Here is a 13,029-nt window from a genome sequence, read left to right as displayed (position 1 = left end):
GTTGCTAGTTAAGTGACAAAAGGTACAGCAAATCCTTCACTCCTTTTAGTGAAATCTTTTTGAAGGTAACTTGATTTCTGGGAAAATATATTTTGGTATTTGTAGTTGCAAAAACTTTCCAATATGGTTTTCGAAATTCTAATATAACCCTCTCCTTGGAATGCCTAACAAACAATTAACAATATACTGTTGCCTTTTTAGCTTACAATTTAACTCTTTTTTTGTCTTATTTTTCTTCCAAAATCCTCTGTGTGTGTGCGCTCCTCCACAGTAACCTTTGCATTGTGTCAAGGAAAAAGGAAGATGGAGGGGAGGGAGAGTGGAGGAAAGAAAATTTAAAAAGAAAGCCATCAGGAGAAACAAAAGGAGAAAATTCACCATATGCGAAGGACATTTGTTTTAAAAAATAATCTCGTGGCTAGCTTTGTAAAATTTGGTCAGCCAATTAAAAAATATTTTTAAGACACTGAAAAAATTACTTGCATTTTTTCAAATGCAAATCACATTGCAGCCCACCAAGTGCTTATTTAAAGCTTTGAATTTGTTTTTTTTACTTAAACAACATTTTTAGAAATTTTTGATTTTTTTTGCTTCAAAATAATTTTTTTTATAATTATAGATTATTTTAATATAATGATGTCAATAACAAATTTTTTTAAAAAAATAATTATTTTAATATATCTTTAATTAAAAAATACTTTAAAAAACAACCGCTATCACAAATTAAACACTACCTAAAACACCAATGTTATTTTTATTTGTCAGTCATCAAGTGCATGTTTAGCGTTTAGTGTATTCTGCTTTTCAATTTATTTTATTTAAAAAATTATTAAATTAATTTTTATGTTTTTTTATTATTATTTTACCGTATTAGTGTTGAAAAAATATTTTTATATATTTTTTCCATTGGTGTCAAATTGTCTTTCTATTGAGAATCTGTGATCACCTGAGAAAGAATTGCTTTTAATTTGTTATTTTTATTAATTGTGCAAGGTATTTTAATCATTGTTGTTAGGATCGAAATAATTGTTGTTCCTTTCCATCAACGGGCATTGTAGTGCCGAATCTTCAAGGACTGTCAAGGACCATCGATTTCATTGCCTGCGTCATGATTGACTAAACACTTCTTGTTGCTATTGCTGGCCTAGATCCTTTGTCGAATACATTTTTTTCTTTTTTACAATATGATCTCCATTCATTAAAAAAATCTAGTAAAATTTTATATATATATTTAAGTTTAACGTGGGTGTCCGAGCCAGCTTACGCGCACCTCGACTAATCCCGCGGGCCCTGAAGTTAACGACCATGTAAGCCTCCAGTGACCATCATATGAGCAACCACAAGGCTCGAACCTGAGACCACAGAGAGAGCAAACCTCTTGATCCTAAGTTCTTACTATTGGATCACCACCTAGATGGTTAAAATTTTATATATTTTTACTCTCACTAGCAATTACACGTATGCACAACAGCATTAAAAAAATATTTTTATAATTTTATCACAGATTATTTCCTTTCTATTTCCACCTTCTTTTCTTTCATTCTCTTCTCTCCTTATTCCTCTCTCCATCAAATCCATCCAAAAAACGAACTAATGGTCACGAAGGAGCTTCCCAGAAACTCCAGGACTGAAATTGATAGAAGTTTAAATTAAAAGGACCGAAATGAAACACTACGAAATCTACAGCTGTTAAAATATAGTTTAATCTCTACTCTTACAAGGCTTTCGCATGGTGAGCAATTTTGAAAAGGATGGGCCCACAATCATAAAAGAACGGATCACGCTGTGTTATACAAGTGATGGGTCCAATGCTGATGTCAGGGTGCATATTAACCGTTAGATGAGGGGAGAAAAATGGTTCAGTACATCCAGGTTTAGCTTTACAGTGGATTCACAGCCTTATGATTCGATCAAGTAGGCCCATGTATGCCCTTTATTGCAATTGCCCACCTGCTCCCAGTCCAAAGGACACGACGGACCAGAGAAATTTAAAAATTGAAAATTCCTAACTAAAGATAATTCTCGTGCCATAAATAGTTAGATTCTTATGGGACTCCACAACCAGGGAGGAAATTATTTTCAAAAGAGCAATCGATCCATGTACAAAATGGCAGGTGATAGGAGCCGAGGCTATATAGACTTTGGACCACACTAGCTTTGAAAATAATGCTACCCTATTTTATCAGCCCTTTATTGTTTTTATTATTATTTTTATTATTATTATAGAGAAACCAATTACTCAACCAGTCGTGCAATCGAAAGAATAATTAATGATTGTTTGGTATTGTACCACAGGGGTTATTTAAAAGTGTTATTTTTTTAATTTTTAATATTAACATGTTAAAATCATATAAAATACTAAAAAAATCATTTTAATCAAAAAAAATATATTTTTTAAAAAATATCTTACAACAAAATTCATTATTCTCATATGAGTTCTAACATACTGCCATCTCAAGAGCTCACTAAATATTTATTATTCAAGTTTAATGTGTAGGATAATTCTACATAATGCTAACACACAGAACCGGATACAAAACCTTAATGATCTCGACAATAATGTAATTTTCGTTTTAACAATCAAGATATTTTTTAATTATATTTTGCACGTCAACGCTGTTTTTTTAATCCAATTCAGATATTTCTGAGAGACATTATTTAAATGTGTTTTAAAGTTTTGAATTTAAAGGAGTAATTAACAAACCTATTTATGAAACGATTCAAAAAATATTATTTTAATATATTATAAAAAAACAAAAAAATAATTAATATTATATTTTCAAATAACCTTTTAAACTTGATTTATAAATTGATGGAGTTTTTTCCGTATTCATTGATATATTTTAGCTAGGTTTTTTTTTTTAGTCTAACATGGGTGTCCGGGCCAACTTGCGCACACCTCGACTAATCCCACGGGCCCTCAAGTTAACGACCATGTAAGCCTCCAGTGACCATCATATGAGCAACCACATGACTCGAACCTGAGACCACAGAGAGAGCAAACTTCTTGGTCCTAAATTTTTATCATTGGGCCACATGGTTTTAGCTAGGTTTTTTAATACATGTACACCAATGCATTGGATTTAACGTGTGCAATGGAACGAATTATTTTCAACTAAGGTTTTCTTCATTTATGAAGAAAGAGAACATCGTCCGTACATCACTATAATAAATAACTGGAGTCCAGACTTACTGTACTCCGCTTTGAGAGCCCCTCTTCAGTGCTCTGGACCACTCTGATGATAGGCTCACTCGATTATTTTTGCATTGAAATCCTGACATTCAAGTGGTGGTTGGACTACAATCTAAGCATATACATTTTAATTTTAACCATCAGGATATTTTCTGAGAATTGTTTTCCATGCCAGGACTGTATTTGTTTTCAATCAGATTTTAAATACACTCTGTACCTAAATTATTCTGTTGAATGATTTTTTGTTTCTACTTTTTTCTGCAGTTTCAAGCGTTAGAACAGTCGTGTATGCATGTGGGATTTGCTTTACTTGGCAGGAAAATTGGTCTCTTTCTGCAACCACCTAGTTTAAATCTAGAAAAATAACAATGTTATCCAGGTCAATGAAGGTCGTCATTGTATCTTACATCGCAAATAAAACACGATAATAATTAATAGGCAAAATTTGAAAAACACTGAAAAAAGAACAAAATTGAAGTTAGGATACTGTCATTTTCAAGAGGGATATGATGCCACCCTTTGAAAAAACGATTTTGATGCTTGCTTTCCTTTCCATGCCCGAACTTTAACGGGAAAGGGCACAGTGTGGGCGGTGGCCCATAGCCAGGATGGCAGCAAGCAGTGGGATTCACTGCAGAATGCAGATTCCCCCGTCAAAGCTCAGAGATGGAGAAAATTTCACTGCTCCTGGAACACTCTAATCATAAGAATTGACCATGCAGAATCTCAAGGATTAAAATCCAGAATTTTAAAGGCTTCTGGTAAATACTGACATGCCCCCACGGCGACCAGAGATGCTTGTGCTGATATTAAAACAAACAGCCAAAGAACATAGATATCGACAAGATAGCTTGGAGCTAACTCCAGGAGGCCGGTGCTGTTCGATTCATAATACTGACAGCAATCATGGGTGTGTTTTTTAAATGTTTTTTATTTTAAAAATATTAAATTTATTATTTATAATGATTTTGATGTTGTTATATAAAAAATAAATACATCAAAATTTATTATTTTTTTTCTTGTATTTATTTTTGAGGAAGAGTTATACTCTACATCAAACACAAAAATAAAAGTAAAAATAAACACACCTTCATCCCTTAAAAATTCACTTCTAGCATTCAAGATTGATTTGAAAATACCTAGCATGTTTTTTTTTTAAAAAAAAAAACTCAGATTCCTCACATGGAATGCATGTAGATGCATGAACTTCACATGTTATACACTACCGCTACGTACTGGCATTTTACGAAAAAGATTTGAGAATGCAGTATCCGCATGAAGAAGTCCAATTAGTGAGAAGATTTTATGCTGCTTGAAAAGAGGCAGCACAAATAATGGTTCAGGATTATAATTGGCCTGTACTGACGGAGAAGGTGCCTGTGCTCGCGAGTTCAGGTTCCCTGTCATGTGATGCTGCATGGCTGGACACCCTTGACTATGGACTCGATTGAGAGCAGCATGTGAACTTAGCATCCACGTTTTTCTTGTCTCTCCCTTTGAAGAACGAAGGGCCCGATCTCCTTTCCATGGACACGGAAAAATGGGACATACTTGTACCGGATCTCTAGCTGTCCAAGATCATGCAATGGTGAAAGATTTCGCATGATGTTTGCAAAACATCAATGAAATTCGATCCGTAGCGTCCAGGGATTGTCCTGGGTTTATATATATTGACATGATTGGTGACGCGGCACAACATTCATTTCAAAAACAAAAAAAATTTTAAAAATATATTTTATTTAATGAGGTTAAAATAATTTTTTTAAAAATAAAAAAATATTATTTTAATATATTTTTTAAAAAAATATTTTAAAAAACAATTAATATTATACATAAAGTGAAAGCTCACTAATTTAGCCTTATTGAGAATTTCTTGGTTTCTTTTTTCATAATTGTAATTAAATTACATAATAAAAGCAATAACTATTCAAATAATTATTATATTTTTTTATATTAGCATATCAAAATTATCAAACAACACTAAAAAATATATATATCAATTAATTGTAAGTAAAAAAAGAAAAAAAATAAAGCAATAAGATCAATAATAGCCTCTTTAATTTTTTAAACAAACGTCTATAAAAAACAAAACCTCCTTGATTTGGTTTTCGAAAGTTTGTTTATCATCTCACGGTTTAAAGGACAGAAACATTGAGGACCAAACTGACATGTCTTCTTTTATTTTCTATTTTAAAAATATTGAATTTCACTCCAAACAGGTCTCGGATCTTTGTTTTTTTAAAATAAACATGTTTTTTTCTCTGCTGATTCTCATTCTTTTTATCCTCAAATAATAAACTATCGACAACCTAACAATCATGCACGATGTTTCTGGGCCACGGTTCTGGACGGGGTTGGTATGTGCCTAGACCTGTCCCAAATGTCACGGGCTTATTTTATTTTATTTTAAAATCAGTCTAACTTAATCGTGTAAATACTTTTACGTGCACAAAGCATCCACAAAATCACATATATTTTTAGTATTGCAGTTCAAGTGTGTGTGTGTGTTTAAAATCACAAAATCACAAAGCTTGTAATTTCAAAACTTAGTGAAAATAATACTTATGTTTAAAAAATTGATAATATATCTCTCTCACATTTTAAAGTTGTGTTTAGTTGGTATTTTATAATAGAAATAACATATATAAAAGAGATAAAAACATATTTAATTAAAAAAATCAGAGACAAAAGCATCAAATAAATATAATTATGTAATAATTTTATATTGAATTTCTATATTTTTAATACTTTACATTACATTACTGATCAACAAGAGCACAGAGAAAATATTTTTTTTTAAAAAAAATGAAAAGATAAAACTAAATGCCGCGTCTCACAATATGGATTTTTCCCGCGTTTCCTAGAGCAATTAAATTTCAAGTTGTCCGTAACAAAATAATCCTACATAACTAGAGATTGTATGTTATTTAATATGAAAAGAAAAGAAAAAAAACACAATTCCCTCCTTCTCTTTCTTTGTTAAGTTGCCTTGGTGCGTGAGCCACTTACAAGAAAAAGTAGACAATTATAGAGTGCTAAAAGGACCCGACTTTCTCCAGCAATTATTTGCACTTTCCAATTCCTTTCGAAGAGAACTAAGAAATCTAACTTTCTTCTAAGCAAAAAAACAATCGAGGGCATCTTTGTTTCTGCAAAAGTAATTTTAAAAAAATTATTTTTTAAACTTTTTTATATTTGTTTGTCATTAAAAAAATTAGTAAATAAAAAACATTTTCCAGTAAAAAAAAAATTTAGCTTGGTTTTCAAGAAAGTGTTTTCTTTTTCGGTTGTGTTTGTTTTCCGGAAAGTGGTTTCCGGGAAATCACTTTTCCAAACTTTCATATATTTATTTGCCGTTAGGAAAGTTGGTCAACGAAAAACACTTTCCAGTCAAAGAAAAATTTAGCTTGATTTTCAGAAAAGTGTTTTTCTGGAAAATTTGGGAGGAAAACACTTTCCAGAAGTTGTGAAAAATTTAGAAATGTCATTATTTGCTGATTATATCAAATTTGATCCTTAAACTTTTGATTGCTATATATATTTTGTTTTGAATATTTATTTTTCAATTTCATCTCTTAAAAATTAATATTTATATTAACTTTGGTACTTATTTTTATAATTGCTATTTGTTTTTTCCTTATTATTTTTTTATTGAAATTTTTTATCTATCAAATTTGGTTATCATTCGTTTGATTGTTACTTATTTTATTTGAAATAATTTATGAAATATTGATTATTATTATTTTAATTTCTTCATCTTTTATTTTTTTTTAATTTTTTAGATTTGATCTCTATTATTTTGATTATTATTTATTATATTTGATATAATTTATGAATTATTTTTTTTCAATTTCATTCTTATTCAACTATTTAATTTGTAAGATTTGTTCCTTATTATTTTAATAAACTTGAGAAAAATAAAATATTAATAAGTTATTTTCCAGCTCATTTTCCATGACATAACCAAACACTGGAAACTGTTTTCTAACTTATTTTCCATTACATTACCAAATATCATAAATTAATTTACTTTTCTGGAATTCATTTTTTAATCTCAATTTGCAGTCAAATGCAAGTTCACGTGAAGACCTTGCTAAGTCACGACCATGTTATTATTTGTTGCATAGATAAAAAAAAAGACATTTTATTTTATTTCAAGAAGGTACATGAGAATGTGCTATTGGTTTTTTTAAAGGAATTTTTTATTTAAAAATATATTAAAATAATATTTTTTATTTTTTTAAAAATTATCTTTGATACAAATATATCAAAATAATTTATTTTTTTAAAATCATTAAAAAATATGATTTCAACCGTGACTGAACTCTATGAGATTACTGGGCTGATTTCTGAATGCATCCAATTCTACAAACAATGCTGTAATTTGGTGTAGGTTTTATGGGCTCAAAAAGCATAACGTGGTTGGGCCCCATTTGATTTCATCAAGTTATGGGCTAAAATATTGTCAAGATAGACTGCATTCTAGGAGATTGTAAACGACAGCTGACTTGATTTTTAATCGATCACAGCCAACATATTCGCTTATATTTCTCACTGCAAGAGTGGATTCCTGTACCTCGACTCATTTCCTAAATCAAAAACAATAAATCAGAGACAACTTTTCAAGATTTTTGATGTTTTATTTAAGAAGAAACAATTCTAACACGATGAAGTTTTGGTCCTGGGATTCCTCCGAACCAAGTTTAAGTTTCATTGCAGCTAGAGCCATGACTTGTCAGTGCTGCTGCTGCTGCTGTAGTTAAAGCTCTGGAGTAAAAAGGAAAATAATGTGCTCTGTGACTAGGGTTTTGTTCTTAACAAACTATTAAACACAAAGTTATAAAATAAGATTGGAGTAATTTCGGTTTATTGCAGGCCCAACCCAAAATAACCATGACCTGGAGGCTGGACAGTTCCATAAGGTCCAAAAAACAGAAACGAAAATTCCCAAGGACTAAACAAAAGAATAAAATCCCTACCCGCACCCTCGTTTTTCTTTCACTAGGGTTTCACAGGGCCACCAAGGAGCTGAGCTAAAGTGAATCTCCACAGTCGTTGCCATGGGTCGTATGCACAGTAAAGGGTTTGTTCCTATACCTTGACTGATTCCATAAAACAATTTTATGATTTTCAGTTTGAAACCTAACTCAAGAACCCATTTGATTTTTTTGTTTATACAGCAAGGGTATCTCAGCATCTGCTTTGCCATACAAGAGGACCTCACCTAGTTGGCTCAAGATTTCTCCTCAAGATGTGAGTAACCCACTAAAACCCTACAAGTTTTTCTTACGCTTTTATTTGTTTTTAATATTTAGACTATCGTGTGTGGTATTTTAGTTCTTTATTTGATTGGTGAAAACTATGGCTTCCTTGCATACGTTTCATGGATGAGATTTCTTTGTTTGTGGAGATTTATTTTGTTCTTTAAATGCTTATTGAAAATGAATCTTTGCGCTTGCAATCGTTTTTTTTCTCTTCACAAGAGCAGTTGTTTCATCTCGTTACTGAAAATATAATCTCATCACTGAAAGATCAGGTCAAGTTTGCGACAGTAGCATTGCATCAAATGGGAAACTTTTAGTGAAGTTTATGTGGAAATTGCAGTGCTGGGAGCTTTTACTTTTGGCCATCAATCGCAACCATTGGATTGATCTAGTTGTTATTCAGACAAGTTCTATGCGTTTTTTTTTTAATTTGTTTTTGTCATGGTCACTTAGGTTGACGACAATATCTGCAAGTTTGCAAAGAAAGGTTTGACACCATCTCAAATTGGTGTTATCCTTCGTGATTCTCATGGTATTGCTCAAGTGAAGACTGTTACTGGCAACCAGATTTTGAGGATATTGAAGGCCCATGGTACATATTTTATTCATGTTCTTTTTACTACAGTAATACACTAACATTTCAATGAGGAATGTCTAACATCGTTATTGCATTTAATTGTAATTAATATACTTTTGTTAGGGCTTGCACCTGAAATTCCTGAGGATCTGTACCACCTCATTAAGAAAGCAGTTGCTATTAGGAAGCATCTAGAGAGGAACAGGAAGGATAAAGATTCCAAATTTAGGTTGATTTTGGTCGAGAGCAGGATCCACCGCCTTGCTCGCTATTACAAGAAGACCAAGAAGCTTCCACCAGTCTGGAAATAGTGAGTATATATGTTTCTTTCTGCAATGATAATTTAAAAGTGCATTATATTCAGACAAGTCATTATTCATTAGCATGGATTCACCTTGCACAATAATTTGGATCCTAACATATGAATATAGGTGGATATGTCAATTACTCATGGAATGGGGCTTGATTATAGCATGGCCTCTACCTAATTCAAGGAACCACTGTTTATTTTTTTCTTTTACATTCTAATTTGGAGTGATGCTGCCCTATTCTAAACTGGCATGAGTTCATATGCAATGATTTGAGTGAATCAAACTGTATGTCCTTAATATCAAATGTGCTAATGGAATTGGGCACACAATTGGGTGCTGACTCTGTTTTTGGTCGTTACAATTGGTTTTTAGCTTATAGATTCAACTGCATTCATGGAAACATATGGCTGGAATACTGCATTTTCATAAGATCTGCAATCGTTTTTCTTCAAGAATGACACAATCAAAATTATCAATTCAGATTGATTTTGTGTTTTTTCAGCTTGCTACCATTTCCTGGTCATAAGGTAGCTTGTATAGTTGAAGGCTTGATAAATAATTAATGTAATTGTTTTTCCCTGACAAATGCCCTTTCTTTAAAATTGGTGATTGAATCAGCTTATAAACCCTATCTACAGTTCATATCCTTTGGTCTCATATTTGTAGATTTTTATCATGTTTGGCTGTAGTGCTGATTGAGCTCTTCTTTTCCTGCAGTGAATCCACCACTGCCAGCACTCTCGTGGCATAGGCAAGATATCCTTGGTTTTAGTTGTCAGCACGTCCTTGAACTCAAATCTTGGATGAGCTGTCCAGCCTTTTGATGCTTGCCGATCTCATTTTTGTAGAACTTAATTCATGAATATTGCGAGATACTTTGACAGTCAGAATGTTATCCTCTATGTTTCTTAATTTCAGCTTCTGGTTCGATGTCTTTTATGTTGCAAGTACTGTCGGGATTCCAAATTTGAATAGATGCTGAATTTAATCGTTGTCAACTTGGGCAAATTTTGTGCCTTGTTGTCAACGTGGAACAAATTTTAGGTTTGAATTTGCGGTTCTTGCCTGGAAATTTAATGCTAGGAGCTACACGTGCATTTTCAGATTATCGAATGAAAAGTAGCCTTTGTTTCTTACCGCAAGTACTTCGCGGCTTCTCAGTCTCAGTGAAAGATAAGTGTTTTAACTGAAAATTATTTTGCTTGTTGGAATTAAGCACGCCTTTAATCTTACCAAAACTATTATTTAAGTTGGTGACCAAAACATAGGTGACCTGCGGTAAGTTTTAAAAATATTTATTTTAGTTTTTTAACTTAAACAATCATATAAATTATATAATTAAGTGTCTTTAAAATTTTTCTAATTTTATTTTGATACAAAGATTTATTTTTATTATTTTTTGGTTTTTGGTTGAAAGAAAGGTGAGAGAAATTGTATATTTTAGTGGTAGAGAGAGAAACTTATTATTGACATCATTTAGATCACTAAAATAAAAGATTTTTGAGTCAAATTGTTTCATTTGATGTGGAGAGTTTATATTAAATGTTTTTATTCAAAGTTTGTGAAAAAATAGATCCGAACTCGGGTTGATTTTTGATTTCGGGTTGAGTTCGGTTTTTGGAGCGGTTTTTTGAGGTTATGAATGAGTTTTTCATAGTTTCTAAGGTGTTTTGGGTAAAAAAAAAACGTGTTGCAAAACAAGTTTTTAAGTTAAAAGAGCATAGACCTTAATTTTTCAGTCACTATAGTAGCTGAAATCTGGATAAAACAAACATATCATTTGCCTCGACAGGCAACGTGTTGTATGTTGCCGGTATGACTATCATATCCAAGATTCTTGGATCTGGCATGATTGCCTATCCCAAGGCGTATTGAGTCTGACATGGTGGGTCTGTCACGGTTACTAAAATATAACTTTAAATAATACAATTGAAAAGAAATCAATTGAAAAGAAATAAAGTGACATGATTGATTAAAAATTTAAAAACAAAAAAATAGACAAACCTCCTCTCTTTTATTTTATTCAGAATGTCTCTTTTAAATAATATTGGTTTTTTTTTGTTATGTGTTTATTTTTTAGAGATGTTTTTATGGTTCATTTATGATTTTGTTTATATCTTTTATATAAATAAACTATATTTTTGAAAATAAAAAATATTTATTTTCATATGATATTTTTAATATGTGTAGCCTTATATTTTATTTTATTTATTTAATTTAATATTTTATTTTTTCAAGATTAAATATGTTAATCTATATATGTCTCTTGATTCTTTAAATTTTGTTTTTAAGTGTTATTAATGATTATTTATTTATTTATTTATTAGTATATATAATTTTTAATTTATTTAATTATATGTGTGTATAAAATTTTTAATGTATTATATTTTTTAAATTATAAAAATATATTTAAAAAATAAAAATATTTAACCTGCAGCTAAAATGCTCAAACGTAGAAAATCCCGCAACTCTAGGCATAGAAAAAAGTAAAACCCCCCCCCCTCTTCGCCACCATGTAAATAATAAATAATTATAATAATAAATTCGTTTTAAAAAACTAATCACTACCGTAAGTTCTTCGCCGATCAGCCACAACAAGCCACCGCATCGACGACAAATACCACGCCGAGCCTAGAAACCATCCTCCTTCGTTGCTCTGTGCTCTACCACGGCTGCAGTAGCGTTTTTAACGACGGTCTAGCCAAGGTATATTGATTTTTGACCACTGTGTCTTGTTCCAGCCGCATGCCTACGCTGCCAGCACATCGTCTTGCCATTCACGTGCACTCACCATATCTGTTGCTCCTTCACGTGCTAGCAACAACTTCAGCAAACAATAGCAGCAAGAGGAATGACACGATATACTTTAAAGTTCACCAGTCGGCCCTGATTCCAGTAAAATATAAATTTCAATCCTCATAATTTTAGATTTTGGTAATTAAGCCCCTGAATTTCTTATATTTACTTTACAGGGTGTCTGGAGCTGTGAATTGAATTCAACAATTAAATCAATTATTGTGTTTGAAATTTTTTTCAAGAATATATATTTAAATTTTAAATGAAATTTAATTTCTAAAAAAATGAGTAAAAGCAAATAAAATGGGAGATCTTTATTCAGTACAATAATGTTTTTTGGAATTTATATTAAAAATAATATTTTAAAAATACCGCCCATGTGAAATCATATTAGATATAAAATTGATTTATAATATATATTTTTTAATATGAACTTAAAGCAATTAAAATAGAAATGCATAAAAACTGAAATGATTTAAATTTATGATAAAAATTATTTCTACGAGAAACTCTTTTTTTGTTATCCATTCATTTTATTTTGACATACAATACTTTTTTTATTAGAAGCTTGTGTCTTAATACGAAAACATACCATGGTTTAAAAAACAATTTTTAATTTATAGATAAAAAATCATCTTTATTTTTTTAATACAAATTTATATATAAAAAAAGAATTAATAATTCTATTTCATATATAATTATCCATAGAGTGATTGTTAATATTACTAACCTTTAAATTTATTTAAAAATATATTTTTTTTAAAAATTAAACTAGGATTGATTTTTTTTTTCTGAAAAAAATCTGCTCAATCGAGAACTCTCTCTTAATTTTTTTGGAATGATTTTTGCTTTCATCTTCCAGATCTAGGAACTGAAATATAGTGAAAG

General features: G+C 30.8%; 1 protein-coding gene across 1 annotated transcript; it reads left to right on the top strand.

The window, feature by feature from the left end:
* Positions 1–8,109: 8,109 nt before the first annotated feature.
* LOC7497358 (40S ribosomal protein S13-1) lies at positions 8,110–10,481 on the top strand. Its single transcript, XM_002320682.4, has 5 exons — positions 8,110–8,276; positions 8,374–8,446; positions 8,911–9,049; positions 9,158–9,344; positions 10,063–10,481. Exons 1-5 carry the CDS (start codon positions 8,254–8,256, stop codon positions 10,094–10,096), a joined length of 456 nt encoding a protein of 151 aa, XP_002320718.1. The 5' UTR covers positions 8,110–8,253; the 3' UTR covers positions 10,097–10,481.
* The last annotated feature ends 2,548 nt before the right edge of the window (positions 10,482–13,029 follow it).

The sequence above is a fragment of the Populus trichocarpa genome, chromosome 14 (genome assembly GCF_000002775.5).
Source record: "Populus trichocarpa isolate Nisqually-1 chromosome 14, P.trichocarpa_v4.1, whole genome shotgun sequence".
Taxonomy (NCBI): Eukaryota; Viridiplantae; Streptophyta; class Magnoliopsida; order Malpighiales; family Salicaceae; genus Populus; species Populus trichocarpa.
The sequence above is the reverse complement of the archived record's forward strand: the minus strand, read 5'-3'. Positions and strand labels throughout refer to the sequence as shown.